General features: G+C 38.4%; 2 protein-coding genes across 5 annotated transcripts in view; one reads left to right on the forward strand and one right to left on the reverse strand.

Annotated features, from left to right (window-relative positions):
• Nucleotides 1-15,221, forward strand: part of ACSS3 (acyl-CoA synthetase short chain family member 3) — a 183,878-nt gene that overhangs the window by 153,679 nt on the left and 14,978 nt on the right. For 3 of the 4 annotated variants that reach the window (XM_069584131.1, XM_069584132.1, XM_069584129.1), the window contains exons 14-16: nt 9,210-9,309; nt 9,395-9,570; nt 10,725-10,831. In XM_069584131.1, the coding sequence (XP_069440232.1) occupies nt 9,210-9,309; nt 9,395-9,570; nt 10,725-10,793 (345 nt within the window). In that variant the 3' untranslated portion in view covers nt 10,794-10,831. Of the gene's footprint in view, nt 1-9,209; nt 9,310-9,394; nt 9,571-10,724; nt 12,847-15,221 lie in introns of those variants that run through there. The other variant, XM_069584128.1, reaches the window with a different exon arrangement.
• The window catches only part of PPFIA2 (PTPRF interacting protein alpha 2), a 511,234-nt gene continuing 509,672 nt past the window's right edge, over nt 13,660-15,221 (reverse strand). Inside the window, exon 31 of the mRNA XM_069584127.1 lies at nt 13,660-15,060. The gene's annotated coding sequence lies outside the window, so the exon portion shown is untranslated. The remainder of the gene's footprint in view (nt 15,061-15,221) is intronic.

A 15,221-nucleotide genomic window follows, 5' to 3' on the forward strand; every position in this document is an offset into this window, starting at 1 on the left:
TCTGCAGTCTTCTCTTTTTGGTTCTCAGGGCTCTCCCTTACTGTTCTCCTCAGTATAAAGTCAGGGCTTCAGCCTCCTGGCAGCCCTCCCAGTGTTCAGTCCTGCACAGTCTATCTGCACGGTGTCCCTGAGGGGAAGAAGGAACTCGTCCCTTTGCTAGCGCTTGCCTCCCATAGGAGAAAGGGAATCAGTAGGGATCCTTCTCAGGGACTGGATGTTCACTAGTGGGGAGGGCAAGTGGCCCGGAATCTTCCCAGGCTCTATTGATTTGGGATAAGGGGGTGAGCGGGGCTCCACATCCAGGATCTGCTGCATAGTGATGGTGGAGAAGGGAAAGGACCCAGCTTTGTGGCTGCGTCCACCTGGTGAAAGGTGTGGCGAGTCAACAAGGCCACTACATCTCTATAGGAAGGAAGAGGGGCACCGCTTCTTGGTTGGTGTCCATCGGGGTTGGAGCAGAGAGGATGAAACCAAATGATTCTGTTCCCCAGCTCCTTTGCTTCTTTTCCTGGACCTCTGGGTAGACACTGCAAGCATCACTAGGGCTTTTTCTGTCCATATTTCGGCCTGCTGTAGAACCCAAGCCAGAATATATAGGAGGCAAAACCAACAAACCATAACCACAACAAAACCCAGAAGCTTCTGAGCAAACAGAAAACAGGGGACTCAACCACTGGGTTGCCTCTCAAGTTCTGATGGAGTCTTCTTGTACTAATTATGGCCCAGAGTACTCCATTGCAAGTAGTGGAAGTGATAGGGTGGAATGTATCTACTCTGGTTTTTTTGGTGCCAAACCCATAATAGGTTTTGAATGAAATGGGGAACATTGCCATATAGGTAAAAGAAAATGCTTAAAATAGTATGATTGATAATGCAGTATGATCAGAGTATGCAGAAACATAGCTTAGTTCTCCTCTACTTAAAAGATGGTCACTTTCTCTAAAGGTTATACTTCAGCTCAGACTTACTGACTTAACCCTATTTGTCATGAAGGCCTTCTTTTCACTTAGTGACAGTCAGTGTGATATTATTTGAGTAAAAGGAAAGAATTTTATAAAATATTTTGGAACATGTGACTTTTACCTGCTATTATAATATTGTCTTGTTTTTAACCAACTGTGAATTTTGTGATAACCTGAAATTGAAATTTACGCTTCATGTATTTTGGCGTGTTGACAAAAGGTGGTTCCAGGTGCATGAACTTTTAATTTCTTACTCATAGATTACCTCCAGTATTCACCTGCATTTCTGCCAGACTCAGCTGATCAAAATACAGAGCTTACATATGCCTAACTCTTATCAGTCAAAATTCTTGGTTCTCTCTTTTATCTTTAGAAGGAAAATGCCAACTTATTCAAATATAGATTGTGCTTTAATATGTTTCTGCTGACATGCTTCTCACTGTATGTAACAGCAGAGTGAGGCAAGCAGAAGATAGGCAGTTAAAAATGGCAAAATTGAAAAATGAAAGGACAGGATCCATGGTATCTTAAGAAGAATTTTGCCAGTGGGTCTTAAGAGTTCTTATAGCACACAGCAAGACACCTCTCAGGGTTGAGCCTTCTTGAAGTGAATGTCTCCCTTTATATGAATGAAATGTTTCTCTTTACTGCATATTTATGTCTAATAAGGAAATTATTAATACTATCTTAACTCATATCAAGTTTGTCTTCTCCATATTAGAATCTGTTAGAGGGTTGAGCCAATATTTCTACTGGCTTTTTCCTAGCACCTAGAAAAATTGCTTAACAAATTGATAATATGTGTATGAGATGTTTATATAGATGACATTATCAGCTTTTACTACAGTGCCCCAAATTTTATCCTTAAATGCTTTTTCAGGATTCTCAGCAATGAATACTTGATTCTACTCTGATTTTTTGAGATAGGACTTGAGTATCTTAATCCACTGGGAGTATTATTTGTGGAAATAAAAATACTGTTGTTTTTATATACAGTGAAAATATGTGAAAATGAAAAGAGAAGTTGCTCAGTCGTGTCCGACTCTTTGCGACCCCATGGACTGTAGCCCACCAGGCTCCTCAGTCCATGGAATTTTCCAGGCAAGAGTACTGGAGTGGGTTGCCGTTTCCTTCTCCAGGGGATCTTCCCAACCCAGGGATCGAACCCTGGTCTCCCACACTGCAGGCAGACACTTTACCATCTGAGCCACCAAATACCTGAGCTTTATTAATTTCCCATGGTAACATTTGACAGTTTATTACCTTATATAAGACTAAATCAAAGAGAAATTCTACTATAATGACTACATCAGAAATATATCAGGGAACTATTGGCATGTGTTTTTCTCTTCTCCGCATTGTTGTTTAGTCGCTAAGTCGTGTCCTACTCTCCTGTGACTCCATGCACTGTAAGCCTGCCAGGCTTCTTGGTCCATGGGATTTCCTAGACAGGAATGCTGGAGTGGGTGCCATTTCCTCCAGGGGATCGTTCTGACATAGGGACCTGCATCTCCTGTATTACAGGCGACTTCTTTACCACTGAACCACCCGGGAAACCCCACCATAAGAAAACAGAATTCTAGGGTGGCTTTATTCTTGCCGATCTCAACACATGCCTTCTATAAATATTAGGTAATAACCGAATCTGTTTTGAACAGTCTTGAAAGCCTAGCATCTAGCTGGACACTACGGACTTTTGGTGGAAGTTAAAGGTATTCTTAAAAAAGTTGTGTCCTAAATCTCCTAGTTCATGTCTTGTGAGCCCGGATTACTAGGAGTCAGTGTGGTCCTTCTGCTTACCTCTCTTTTACTTTTGAGAATAGATCTTTTCATGCAAAGACATCTGCAGGGAGTAAATTGGGCTCCCTGATTTCATTATTTTGCTTGTAACTTAAGTTTTAGTTTGTTAAAGAATCCTAGGAGTATCCTTGGGAACTTGGAAACCTGGCATTAAAATACTGTATTTAAAGCCTAGGACTTCCCTAGTGGCTCAGACAGTAAAGAATCTGCCTGCCATTCAGGAGACCCAGGTTTGATCCTTGGGTCCAGAGGATCCCCTGGAGAAGGGAATAGCTACCAACTCCAGTATTCTTGCCTGGAGAATCCCATGGGCAGAGGAGCCTGGTGGGCTATAGTCCATGGAATCACAGAGTTGGACACAACCCAGCGACTAACACTCACTTCAAAGCCTAGGGGAGCATTCATATAAAATTTGCCCTTTGTTGTGACCAAACTGTCACTGTTTGCTTTTCCAAGTTAGCTATTTTGTTTGCTATTTTAGGAATGATTTCTTCAAGATTAGATAAATTTCTATAAAGGATGCATTCAACAAGATGCCATGCAATTTCATTTCTACCCAATATTAAACGAATATTGATTTAAATAGTTGTGAAATTGCTGATTATTCTTCTAGGCACTCATATGAATATTGATGAAGATGTCGAAGCTGATGGTTTTCTAGATCACTCTAGTATCAGCACAAAGAAAACAATATTCCTCCTCTTTCTACTGCAGAGACAATCTTCCACTTCAGGGTGGCTCCTTGCATCTTACCAGGGTGCTTGATTTAAACTAATTTTTCTAAAATTAAAATATTTAAAGCATAATTGAGAAACCTGTGTAATTTAGCCAACTAAAACCCTAAAATTCATTAAAATTTATGCAAAAATGGCAGTACCCCAGAAACAAAGACAGTTTGTTACCATAGCCTTTATGTGCTCGCTTTGGGCGAAACAATCACCTTTTAAGTTGTATCACATTTTAGGTACTTGAGTGCCAGTTCACTGCAGATGCTTCATGGATTTTATATGGAGGGAATATATGTATGTGGCTTTTGATTTCTCCCCATGTAGGACATTTGGTTGGCTTCTGTCTCTTAAATGTTGCCAAGACATATTTTGATGCTTTTCTTTTTAACAAGTCAGTTGTTGAAATCATTATTTGGCATGCAAATACTGTTTGTGGAGCCAACATAGAAAGCTGCCTCCTGCCTGTATGGCATCTTTTTAGCACTGATAGATTAATATAATGTTTTATCCACTATAATGAACTTTACTTACAGATGACGTGGAATTCTGGAAAACAACATGTTTTTCACAGATTTTTAAGAATTTGTCTTCAGTCTGCAAAAAATGGGACGCTTTGATACTACAATTGTGTTATATATTACTTCTGATTTTAAAATACTCTCTGCCCTTATAGAAAAACCAGTTAGCATTTTCCCATCCTATTCTAAAAACACTGAAACTGAGGATGGAAATTAAAATAACCAGGTGAAATAATAGCACATTAGAAGTTTTTGTTGTTCAATTCAGTGAAAATCACAGTCATACTGGTTAGGTGACAAAATATCTGGATGTATGATTTTTTAAACAGTGATTAAAACTTAAAAAACTCAGATATAGAAGCACCAGTGAACACTTCAGTAAATAAGTTTCTGACAATTAAAACTCTGGCTAGCTAGGTTAAATTAGTTTTCTCTATCCATGAAGGGAGTGTTAAATTGAAATGAAAGGATTGAATCTAGCAAGTCTGTGTCCTCCCTGCTATCGAGAGGGTATTATCTTCCATGACTGGTGACTGTCAATACCAACTGCCCGAACAAAAGTCTCTCAGTAAAATGTGACTCCGCTCTTAACATACGGACTGAAAAGTAAATAAGACCTTACCAAATGGGAAAGCTGTAGGAAGCCTTTTGAGAGTTCATGCTCAAGCAGTGAGAGAAGGTGGTATTTTATCATCTGCATAGTGTGTTTTGGGGAAGTTTTTGAGTCTGTACCAACTGAAGAAGAGGGTGTGGACGCAGTTACCATAGCAATGAAATTAAGAAAACAATAGTATAAAAATCATTTACTGAACTCATACTATCCAGAGCACTGTAGGAGTCAAAAACTATATGGACGGCAAGCCTCACACCTGAGCATCTCACGCCTGATGCTGATGATAGGACATGGGAAATGCTAATTTGCATGCTTAATTAGGGGCAGTGTGTGGCAGTCCACTGGGTTTGTACCGAACATTCTAGTAGTTCATCGAGGCTTCTAGGAGTTTGGAGATGAGAAAGCTCATTTTCAGCTTGGACCAATTTTTAACTTTTTTTCTGTGGAAAGTTAGGGATTTTTAATGGCATGTCAAATTTTGTTGGTTCTTCTCTTCCCTCTCTGAATGTAACTTTTTCGTTGAGTTTTTCAGCTTTTCCTTCTTCATACAGTCATTAGATATCAAAATTCTTTAAGGTTTTTGCCCTTTTTTTTCTCCCTGCTTTGTCCCCAAATAATTTCATCCATGTCCATAGCTTTCATGATCATTAATGTCATTCAAATACACATTTTAAAGTAAAGACTCTCTTCAGATCCAACTGCCTCAGCTTGGATATCTTTAAAAGTACTTCAAGTGGAATATTTCCAAGACTTAATTTCCTCCCAAGTTTGGCCCTCTGCTAGCATTTTCTGGCTTAGAAAATGACACCAGCTATTCAGGCCAAAACCACAGAATCGTTTTTAACCCCTTTGACTTCTTGCTTCATATTCCATTTATCATCAAATTTTGTCCATTTTACCTCTAAAAAAACTCTGGATCTTTTTATACCCCCTCCTATGACCTCAGTCTACTCTTATAGCCTCTTGAGGGTTTTCCCTGGGTAAACTATCGCACCCACATTCAACAGCCCTTTGTTTATTCTTCACAATGAAACCAAAGTAAATCTGTGTTTCTCAGAATCCACACTGAAGGGAAAAAACCCAATCAGTAAAGGCTACATATTGTACAGTTCCAGATATATTAATGTTCTGGATAAGAACTTTGGAGATAGTAAAAAAGATCGGTGGTTGTCAGGCGTTATTGAGAAGTGAGGGATGAAGAGGCGGAACACAGGGGGTTTAGGGCAGTGAAGGTACTTGGTAGAAGGCTGTAATCATGGCTATGTGGCATCAGACTTAGTGTACACCAAGTCTGATGTCAGCTCTGGAGTAGGGTGATAGTGGTGTTCATGGCAGCCCCCCGACTGTAATGAGCACACTGCTCTGGTGAGGGATTTTGATTATGTGGAGGCTGCGTGTAAATGGGACAGGAGATACATGGGAACTCAGGACTTTCTGCTCAGTTTTGCTATGAATCTAAAACTATTCTGGAAAAAAAAATAGTATTAAAAAACCCATTCCGATCTTGCACAGCCTCCTTATCTCCTGAAAGTGCTTTACCACCTTCCAGTGCTATTAAAGGGAAACCCCAGCGGCTCAGGAAAGAATCCGCCTGCGGTGCAGGAGACTCGGGAGACGGGGGTTTGATCCCTAGGTCCAGAAGGTCCCCTGGAAGAGGGCATGGCAACCCACTCAGTATTCTTGCCTGGGCAATCCCAAGGACAGAGGAGCCTGGAGGGCTACCATCCCAGGAGTTGCAAAGAGTCAGAGGTGAATGAACATAGACAGTGCTACTAAAATAAGAAAATCCTTCACAGGCACGGCCCTTTTTCTGCCTCTGTACCTTCATTTCCTCTTGCACCATTCTCACTTTTGCGCTAGGCTTTCCAGAGATCAAATTGTCAATATCTGTTGGATCATCGAAGAAGCAAGAGAATTCCAGGAAAACATCTACTTCTGCTTTATTGACTATGCCAAAGCCTTTGACTGTGTGGATCACAACAAACTGGAAAATTCTTAAAAAGATGGGAATACCATATTACCTAACCTGCCTCTTGAGAAATCTGTATGAAAGTCAGGAAGCAACAGTTAGAACTAGACATGGAACAACAGACTGGTTCCAAAAAGGGAAAGGAGTAGGTTAAGGCTGTATATCGTCACCCTGCTTATCTAACTTATATTCAGAGTACATCATGAGAAATGCTGTGCTGGATGAAGCACAAGCTGGAATCAAGATTGCTGGGAAAAATAACCTCAGATATGCAGATGACACCACCTTTATGGCAGAAATGAAGAAGAACTAAAAACCTGTTGATGAAAGTGAAAGAGGAGAGTGAAAAAGTTGGCTTAAAGCTCAACATACAGAAAACTAAGATCATGGCATCAGGTCCCATTCACTTTATGGCAAATAGATAGGGAAAAAATGGAAACAGTGACAGACTTTATTTTGGGGGCTCCAAAATCACTGCACATGGTGACTGCAGCCATAAACTTGAAAGATGTTTGCTCCTTGGAAGGAAAGCTATGGCCAACCTAGACAGCATATTAAAAAGCAGAGATATTACTTTGCCAGCAAAGGTCTAGTCAAAGCCTTGGTTTTTCCGGTAGTCATGTATGGATGTGAGAGTTGGACTCTATAGAAAGCTGAGTGTCAAAGAACTGATGCTTTTGAACTGTGGTGTTGGAGAAGACTCTTGAGAGTCCTTGGACTGCAAGGAGATCCAACCAGTCCATCCTAAAGGAAATCAGTCCTGAATATTTATTGGAAGGACTGATGCTGAAGCTGAAACTCCATTACTTTGGCCACTTGATGCAAAGAACTGACTCATTTGAAAAGACCCTGATGCTGGGAAAGATTGAGGGCAGGAGGAGAAGGAGACAGCAGAGAATGAGATGGTTGGATGGCATCCCTGACTCAGTGGACATTAGTCTGAGTAAATTCTGGGAGTTGGTGATGGACAGGTGTGCTGCAGTCCATGGGGCTGCAGAGAATCGGACACGACTGAGCAGCTGAACTGAACTGAACTTCCAGCCACACTGGTCTCCTTTTTATTTGAACAGTACATGCCCAGCCCTTCCCTTGGGCTTTGGCCCCGTCTTCCTCTTGGTCTAATCACTTCTCTGCTTGCTCAGTTGCTTGGTCTTGTCCAGCTCTTTGTGATTCCATGGGCTGTAGCCCCCAGGCTCCTCTGTCCATGGCATCTGCACAAGAATACTGGAGTGGGTTGCCATTCCCTTCGCCAGGGGACCTTCCTGACCCAGGGATTGAGCCCAGTTCTCCTCCTTCCTCTGCATTGGCATGGGGGTTTCTTTACCACTAGCCCCACCTGGGAAGCCTTCCTTTCTAAACTGCAAGTACCATTAAGACAGTACCCAGCCTATTTTTGTTCACCACCGAGCCTACTGCATAGGAGGTTGGAGGTTAGGAGGTATTCGTAAATGTTTGCTGAAGAAAAAAATGGGGACTGCCACACTAGCCCTTGGTTACACCTTTGCTTACTGTTTTCTCCAGCCATTAAGGGATTTGGGGTCACTGAAATGTATATCACACAAATATCTCATCTAGGAGAGAAGCCCTATAAATGTAGTGAGTGTGGGAAAACCTTCCTTGAAAGCTCAGCCTTCGATGGGCATCAGCTGCTTCCCACGGGGGAGAAGTCATAAGAAATGTATATTAATCTCATGGAAAACAATTTTTTGAACATTCATTTTTAAAAGTCCTATCACAGCAGAATTTTTTTTTTTTTTAATCCTAAGCTTCTGTATTTCATGTGATTATTCTTTGGGTTCTCATGATTCCAGATAGAAATTGCTTTGCTCTTTAAGGCACAGAGCTTGTGCTGTGCTGTGTTTTGTCTCTCAGTTGAGTCCGACTCTTTGCAACCCTCTGGACTATAGCCCGCCAGGGCTCCTCTGTCCATGGGGATTCTTCAGGCAAGAATACTGGAGTGGGTTGCCATGCCCTCCTCCAGGGGATCTTTGCAACCCAGGGATCTAAGCCAGGTCTTCCTCATTGCAGGCAGATTCTTTACAGTCTGAGCCACCAAGGAAGCCCATTTTCTAGAGCTTAGGGTGAACAAGATGAAAATGGGTGCTCAACAATGGTGATTATCTGATGTCAGGGCTTTACTTTCTGTCCAACTTCTTTCTCTACTTCTTGGAAAATCCTCTCTGGATAGGTGGGCACTCAAGAAGAGAAATAATTCACTGTTTATGCAGGATTTGGGGTTCTTCTGGTAGCCAGCTGTCAAATCACCATGAGGCCATCTGTTTTTCCAAGGCCCACTGCAGTTTGTTCCCAAGTGGTATGCATTGCATAGTTTCCCTGACTTCATGAATAAACAACTGAGATAAAGAAATCATTCCCTTACTTTCCAGGTAAGCTAAGCAATTTGTCTTAATTACTGCCAGTCTTTAGTGAGTGACTACCTGGGGATCTTAACCATTCACCTCAGTCATAAAGATATGAATAGTGAATTAATAGTCATTTTCACAGAGGCAGCTCTGGGTTTTTAAGTTCTCTGTCATGTACTTTTTTTCCTAGTTGAAATTATATATACTGCGTATATATGTGTATAGATATCTAAATGAATGCTTTTTAAAATTACAGTCTATCCTTTCCCTTGGCATTGTGGCCGATTGTGCTGTTGTTGGGAAGGAAGATTCTTTGAAAGGTCATATCCCATTAGCCCTCTGCGTGTTGAAAAAAGGTAAGCTGTCTTTGTCCTCCTTGACTGTTTGGGCCCTGAATGATTAAGGTTAATTCAGAGCTTACCATCTGAACTTTCTCCCTAGATATAAATACAACAGAAGAACAAGTTTTAGAAGAAATTGTGAAACACGTTAGACAGAGCATTGGCCCCGTGGCTGCTTTTCGGAAAGCGGTGTTTGTCAAACAGTTACCCAAAACCAGGTCTGGCAAAATTCCCCGCTCAGCTCTGTCTGCCCTTGTCAATGGCAAGCCATATAAGGTAAATTATCAAGGTTGTTTAGTGCTTGGTTCTGATATGTTTTCCCCCATTTCTTTGGTGTCAACAAAACTCTTGAAATAGTTCTCAATCATGAATTATATTCCTAAAAATACGTAATAGTACTTCTCTTTTTTTTAATGTTAAGGAGGAGATTGCATAGCCATTCTCTCTGTAGGAATGAGGGTTTTGGAGGAAACACATTAAGGTCATATTCTTTGATTATAAGAACCAGTACGTGAAATATTTAGTTTTTTTAATTAAAAAAATTTTATTTTTAATTTTTTAAATAAAAATATTTTTCTTATTTAATAAAATATTATGAATATGTCAGTTAATTTCAAACAAATTGTGGAAACTCAGTCTTATTAAATTAAGGATAAATTTTGCTTCATTGCAGTCCATAGTGGCTGTTAGTGAGAAAGCAAACACTTGAGACTGGCTATAGATATTTTAACAGTTCTAATTTGATATATATGCTCATTATCTTACCTGCTTTGAGTGAAAATTATTTTAGGGTATTTAAGCTGATTCAAGCATATGCATTCTTTTAATTTGTGTGCACATTATATATGCATATTATACATAATTTTAATCATAAAAATCTTGTAAAAAGTGATACCGCAATAAAGAGTGGTTGTATGGGCAAAGCAAAAAAAAAAATCTTTCTATGGAGGCTCATTGAAAGACCGATAAAAAAAAGTACCATTTAGGACTGACAACAGACATGACTGAGCGAGGAAGTGCAGTGCATCTAGGACTGATCGCTTTGCCAACTGAACCGTTTATTTTACTGTTAAAATGTTAATCGCTCAGTCATGCAGACTCTTTACCACTGCATGGACTGTAGCCCACCAGGCTTCTCTGTCCATGGGATTCTCCAGGCAGGAATACTGGAGTGGGTTACCATGCCCTTCTTCAGGGGATCTTTCTGACCCAGGGATTGAACCCAGGATTCCTGCTTTGCAGGCAGATTCTTTACTGTCTAAGCCACCAGGGAAGCCATTTTAAAATATTAAGTTCAAGTTTGCTATTTTTGAACCTTTCCATATGTATATGATAGTAGGGAATACAAAACTGCATTGAACTGCTCAATTGTATAGAGAGTGGAAGGGGTTCATGAAAGCACCTTCATCGGACTCTAATCTTCTTTCCAGGTATCTCCTACAATTGAAGATCCTGGAATTTTTGAACACATAGAAGTCATGCTGAAGCAGGCATCATGACTTTTTTTCTTGTTTTTTGAGTCACTTTTCTAACTGGAGTAAGTTTTTAGAATTACTTCCTAGAAATAAATATCAAAATAGAAATAATATGCAAACTGAAATGTAAATTGTAGGGCTTAGTCTAAAAAAATGTACTCGAAGACTAATAAGACCTGTGCCTTCTGTTTGATTAGCCTAATTAGTACTGTTACCAGTTGCCTGTATCATGCTCATTATTAGATAGATTTTCCAGAACTTCCATTTAAGAAAAATATATCTAATGTGTGATTTTTATAAATTGTAACCCCTACCCCCACCAAAAAATGACACTAATATCAAGCCACTTCCTGAAATTAGGACTCTGCAGCTTTGATCCAAGACCTAAAACTCAAGTTAAAGTCAGAAAACAGTTATTATTTTCTTACAGAAGTTCTGAATATCTTTGAATATTCTTGAGATGCCCACAGACTTGGTTATTTTAAATGAACTGGGTGAAATGGGAAGTTTCAGATAATCATTGAGACATGATTTTCTAGGCGGGAGAATTTGTCTCCTCACACATCCTGACGGAACACTGGGTACAGAGGTCCAGCTCCCTCCAGTCCTGTGTCACTGAGTCAAGGGCGGTCACAGGCCAGGTAGAGAGCACAGAGTTAATCCAATCTTTGTCATGCAGATGAGGCCTCTTTGCAGCCCCTCTTACTGTTTCAGGTTCAGAGTTGACTATATACTTTGTAATGATCTCAACTTCTTTTGGAAAAAAGGAAATGATATAGAAATGGGTAAACTGTCAAGGAGAGCTCTTAAGGAAGAAATGTAAAATTTTTTACATTTTATATATGCTAAAGACCAGGAGGAGTTTTAAGAGAAACCAAAATTCCAGATTTTATGGGAAATCTCTAATTTTAAAATAACTCACTGAAATCCAAAGCACATCTATTTAAACTTGTGTAAAATTATTGAGCATTAACAAATAACTAGAAATGGGTCTTTGTGCCAGTTAACCAGAGTATATACAGATAATTAGACATTTGATTTACTTAGGGTTCTACATGGTATCAGTTATTAAAGAATACATTCAAACTAAAAAAAAAAAAATGCCATACCTATTGAGTCTTTGATGGTTCTCAAAGTATTCCTCAATCTTTCAGTCTATCAGTAACTTTATTTTAAGAGCAGTTGTCCTAACATAAAAGTGCGGTAACCCATGAAGAAATATATATGAGAGATAATAGGTGAGCTTATTTACTTGTTTGTTCCATAAAAATTGCTAACATTGTATGAAGACATCCTGAAAATGTTAGGATTCTTTGGATCGTAGACTATAAAACAAATGGCTTCTCAAAGTAATTTGTTATTTGCTAAAATTGACTTTTTGATTGTTACACCTGAAAACAATTCATCTAATTGTTCCCTTTATTTTAGAAGCCTGAGTTAAACTGATTAGATATATATTCAATGTATAATTTGAAGCTGTTAAGTTCCTTAAACTGTCTCTTCTCTTTGGTACATTTTATCTATTATCACAACTGTAATCTTAACAAATAATACACTTTTTAATGTCTTAGCATTAAGATGTATTGCCGTGTTTTTCATCTAAAATTCAGTTAATTTGAAATAGCACATTCTTTAGCAGTTCATTTGTGAGGTATAAGCTCAGGCAGATCCAAGAATTGTGTAAAGATTGTCTTTGATCCTCTTGCACATTTTCCCTGGAGAAGACACTTCAGCAAGCAGGCTTGAGTTATTTTCCCGCTGAGTGGGACTGGGAAACAGTGACAAGACGGGGCAAGTAATGTTTTCTTGTAGCTGGTTGAGGAAATTGATCTCCTTTGCAGGGTCAGAGAAAGTACTGTTATTCTCACAAGACTGAATGTGGGGCAAGAAAGATACAGTCAAGTCATCAGATTGCTTAAATTTTGAAGGAAAGAAAGGAATTTTCTATCTTAATACTGACTATAAGGTACTTTCACACAATAGTATTTAAAATACTTTGATTAAATGTGTCTTTAAAAATAACACTAATAACGTTACTAAAAATGTAATTTGCTGAAATAAATTCTGTATGATCTTCTTTTGTCATTTCATAGAATTTTTTTTTACTATAAAGTATTAGAAAAATTAAAATGCAAATATTTTAAAATCTATAGAAAAGTGTTTGCCAATTAATGAAGATCATTTGCTTTTTAAAATGTGCTAAGTATATATAAATGAGAACTGTTTTACATTTAAGAAGCAGTTTTATTTATAGGAAATTATACCTGTAAAAGTTCTGATTATTAAAAATATAAAGATTCATGATGATGGTGGTTAAAAGCAAGAAAACCAAGGTTCTAAGCTTAATCAGTTAATTGGGCTTTAGAATCTGACACAAATGATCTATACACTGAAGAATATTTTATGGGTTTTGAGGTAAGTAACTGGATCTTGATTCATGAGGTCACAAGTAGTCGGACATGACTGAGCGACTGAAATGAACTGAACTGAATGGATCTCTTGTATCTCTGTATGTTAGAGTCTATTCTAAATGATTAATGTCTTGCTCGGTGATCTCTAAAGGGGAAAAACTTACACAATTAAGTCGTGCATAACAGTAGATACAAGTCTAGCTATTATGACACCATAATTTCTGTGTTAAACTTCATTTCTGTAAGTCAAGATCCCCATATTCAGATGAACTGAAAAAGCTCTTACCCGTTGTTTCCAATCAAGCAGCATTTTTAGAAAATTTAAAATCACTTTCATAAGCAAGCTTAGTGCACCCTCTTGTGGCAGCCTCACTTTTGTAGATAAATATTAGATTGAGAATCACTATAAAGAATGATTTTCATTATAGTTTGAGTAAAATCTTTATATGTGACTAGAAAACAAAGCTTAAACAGAGAACTGGAAGTATTTTTTTTTATTGATAATGGAGAGGTTTTCTGTTACCATTACCTTTTGACTGAGTCTGTTAAACAAAAATCGACATCCAAACAAATGTAATGTACGTGCAAACATAGCAAATTAAATACAAAAAAAAAAAAAGAATTACTAATGACAGGTCTTGCTGTTAATAAGATCAAGCAGCAGAAAATCAGCAGTTAGATAAATGAGATTATTAAATAGATTTTACTTTGAAATCTCCCATATAAACAAAGAATAAACAACAGTTAACATCACCAAATAAAGCCACAGGGAAGAGATTACTCTTCTATACTTTTATACACTATATATGTTAATCATTCTGTCTTTCAGTTATTTCCTCTGATAAGACTGACTTCAGGGAAGTCCCGACAAGGCCTTCTGGGCTAAAAGCTTATAACATTAGACATGCGTCTGGCTAATGCCCTGTTACATTGACAGAAAGGAAGGGTTTCTGGGGATTTCTGTGTTTTTCCAGTGGAGATGACCTCAGACTCTGCAGTGGTTGATAGTCACTGAACAGTGCTGCTGCTGGCTGGCCGTGCAGGGTATTTGGATGAACGTGGGGTTCTTAGTAAAGAAGTTTTTTGTTCCTTGGTCCACAGGTAACAAGAGAAGATAATGTTTTTTCTTTATAAATTATTTTTTTTTAAATAATTGCTTTGACTCTTGTAAACAGTTTGGCTTTGTTTTGTATTGAAAAGGAGATCGAGCCATCACAGTGCTATTTCTAAAGATATAGGACATCCCTGATTGCCTTTAAAGGTCTATTTTTGGCTCCAGTTCCAGGTTAAATCATTCTTTTTTACATGATCAGAGGCAGGTTTTCAGCTTTAAGGATTGACAGACTTGAAGGAGAACCATGTGGAAGCATGAAGCACGCTTCCAGGAAACATACCGATTTGACTGTTACAATTCAAAAACTGTAAAAATGGTGGAATGGTAAATTACAAACAGTACTTGGAATTGTCAAATGTTTGCACTCAAGACTCCATGAACCATATATTTTATTTTTTAAAAAACCATATTTATATCCATTTACATAAGACTTACACATTTAAAAAGAAATACATACACAGTAATACATAAAGGCCTAGTATATTACAATAAAACATGGAAAAACAAGTGGCTCCATTTCATAAAAGCATCTGTTGTACAGAATTTATGATGTGGATGATGCCTATTATTCAAATGACTTAAGCATTTTCTTACAATTGTAGTAAACTAATCAAACTTAATATCTGACTCCCCCCAAAATCACATTTCAGTTAGTGAACCATTACTTGTGGTTATGTCCTTAGAATTCGGTCTTCACAAAGGTTTTCACGGCTTGTCTTCTTAGATGGTAGTGCACTTTAGGTAGAGTAGACTGAAAAGACGACATCTAAAATGTGTAATGGACAACGTTAGTTTACGGAAAGACCCCAGACTGGAAACTCTCCCTCTCCTATTCCTGGTGCACTTCCATGCATCTTGCCCACTTTTGTCCTAAGAGATAATGAGCAGGGGATTATCTTGGGGCTATGTAATTAATATTTGCTCCTC

This window comes from Ovis canadensis, chromosome 3, assembly GCF_042477335.2.
Source record: "Ovis canadensis isolate MfBH-ARS-UI-01 breed Bighorn chromosome 3, ARS-UI_OviCan_v2, whole genome shotgun sequence".
Classification (NCBI taxonomy): domain Eukaryota; kingdom Metazoa; phylum Chordata; class Mammalia; order Artiodactyla; family Bovidae; genus Ovis; species Ovis canadensis.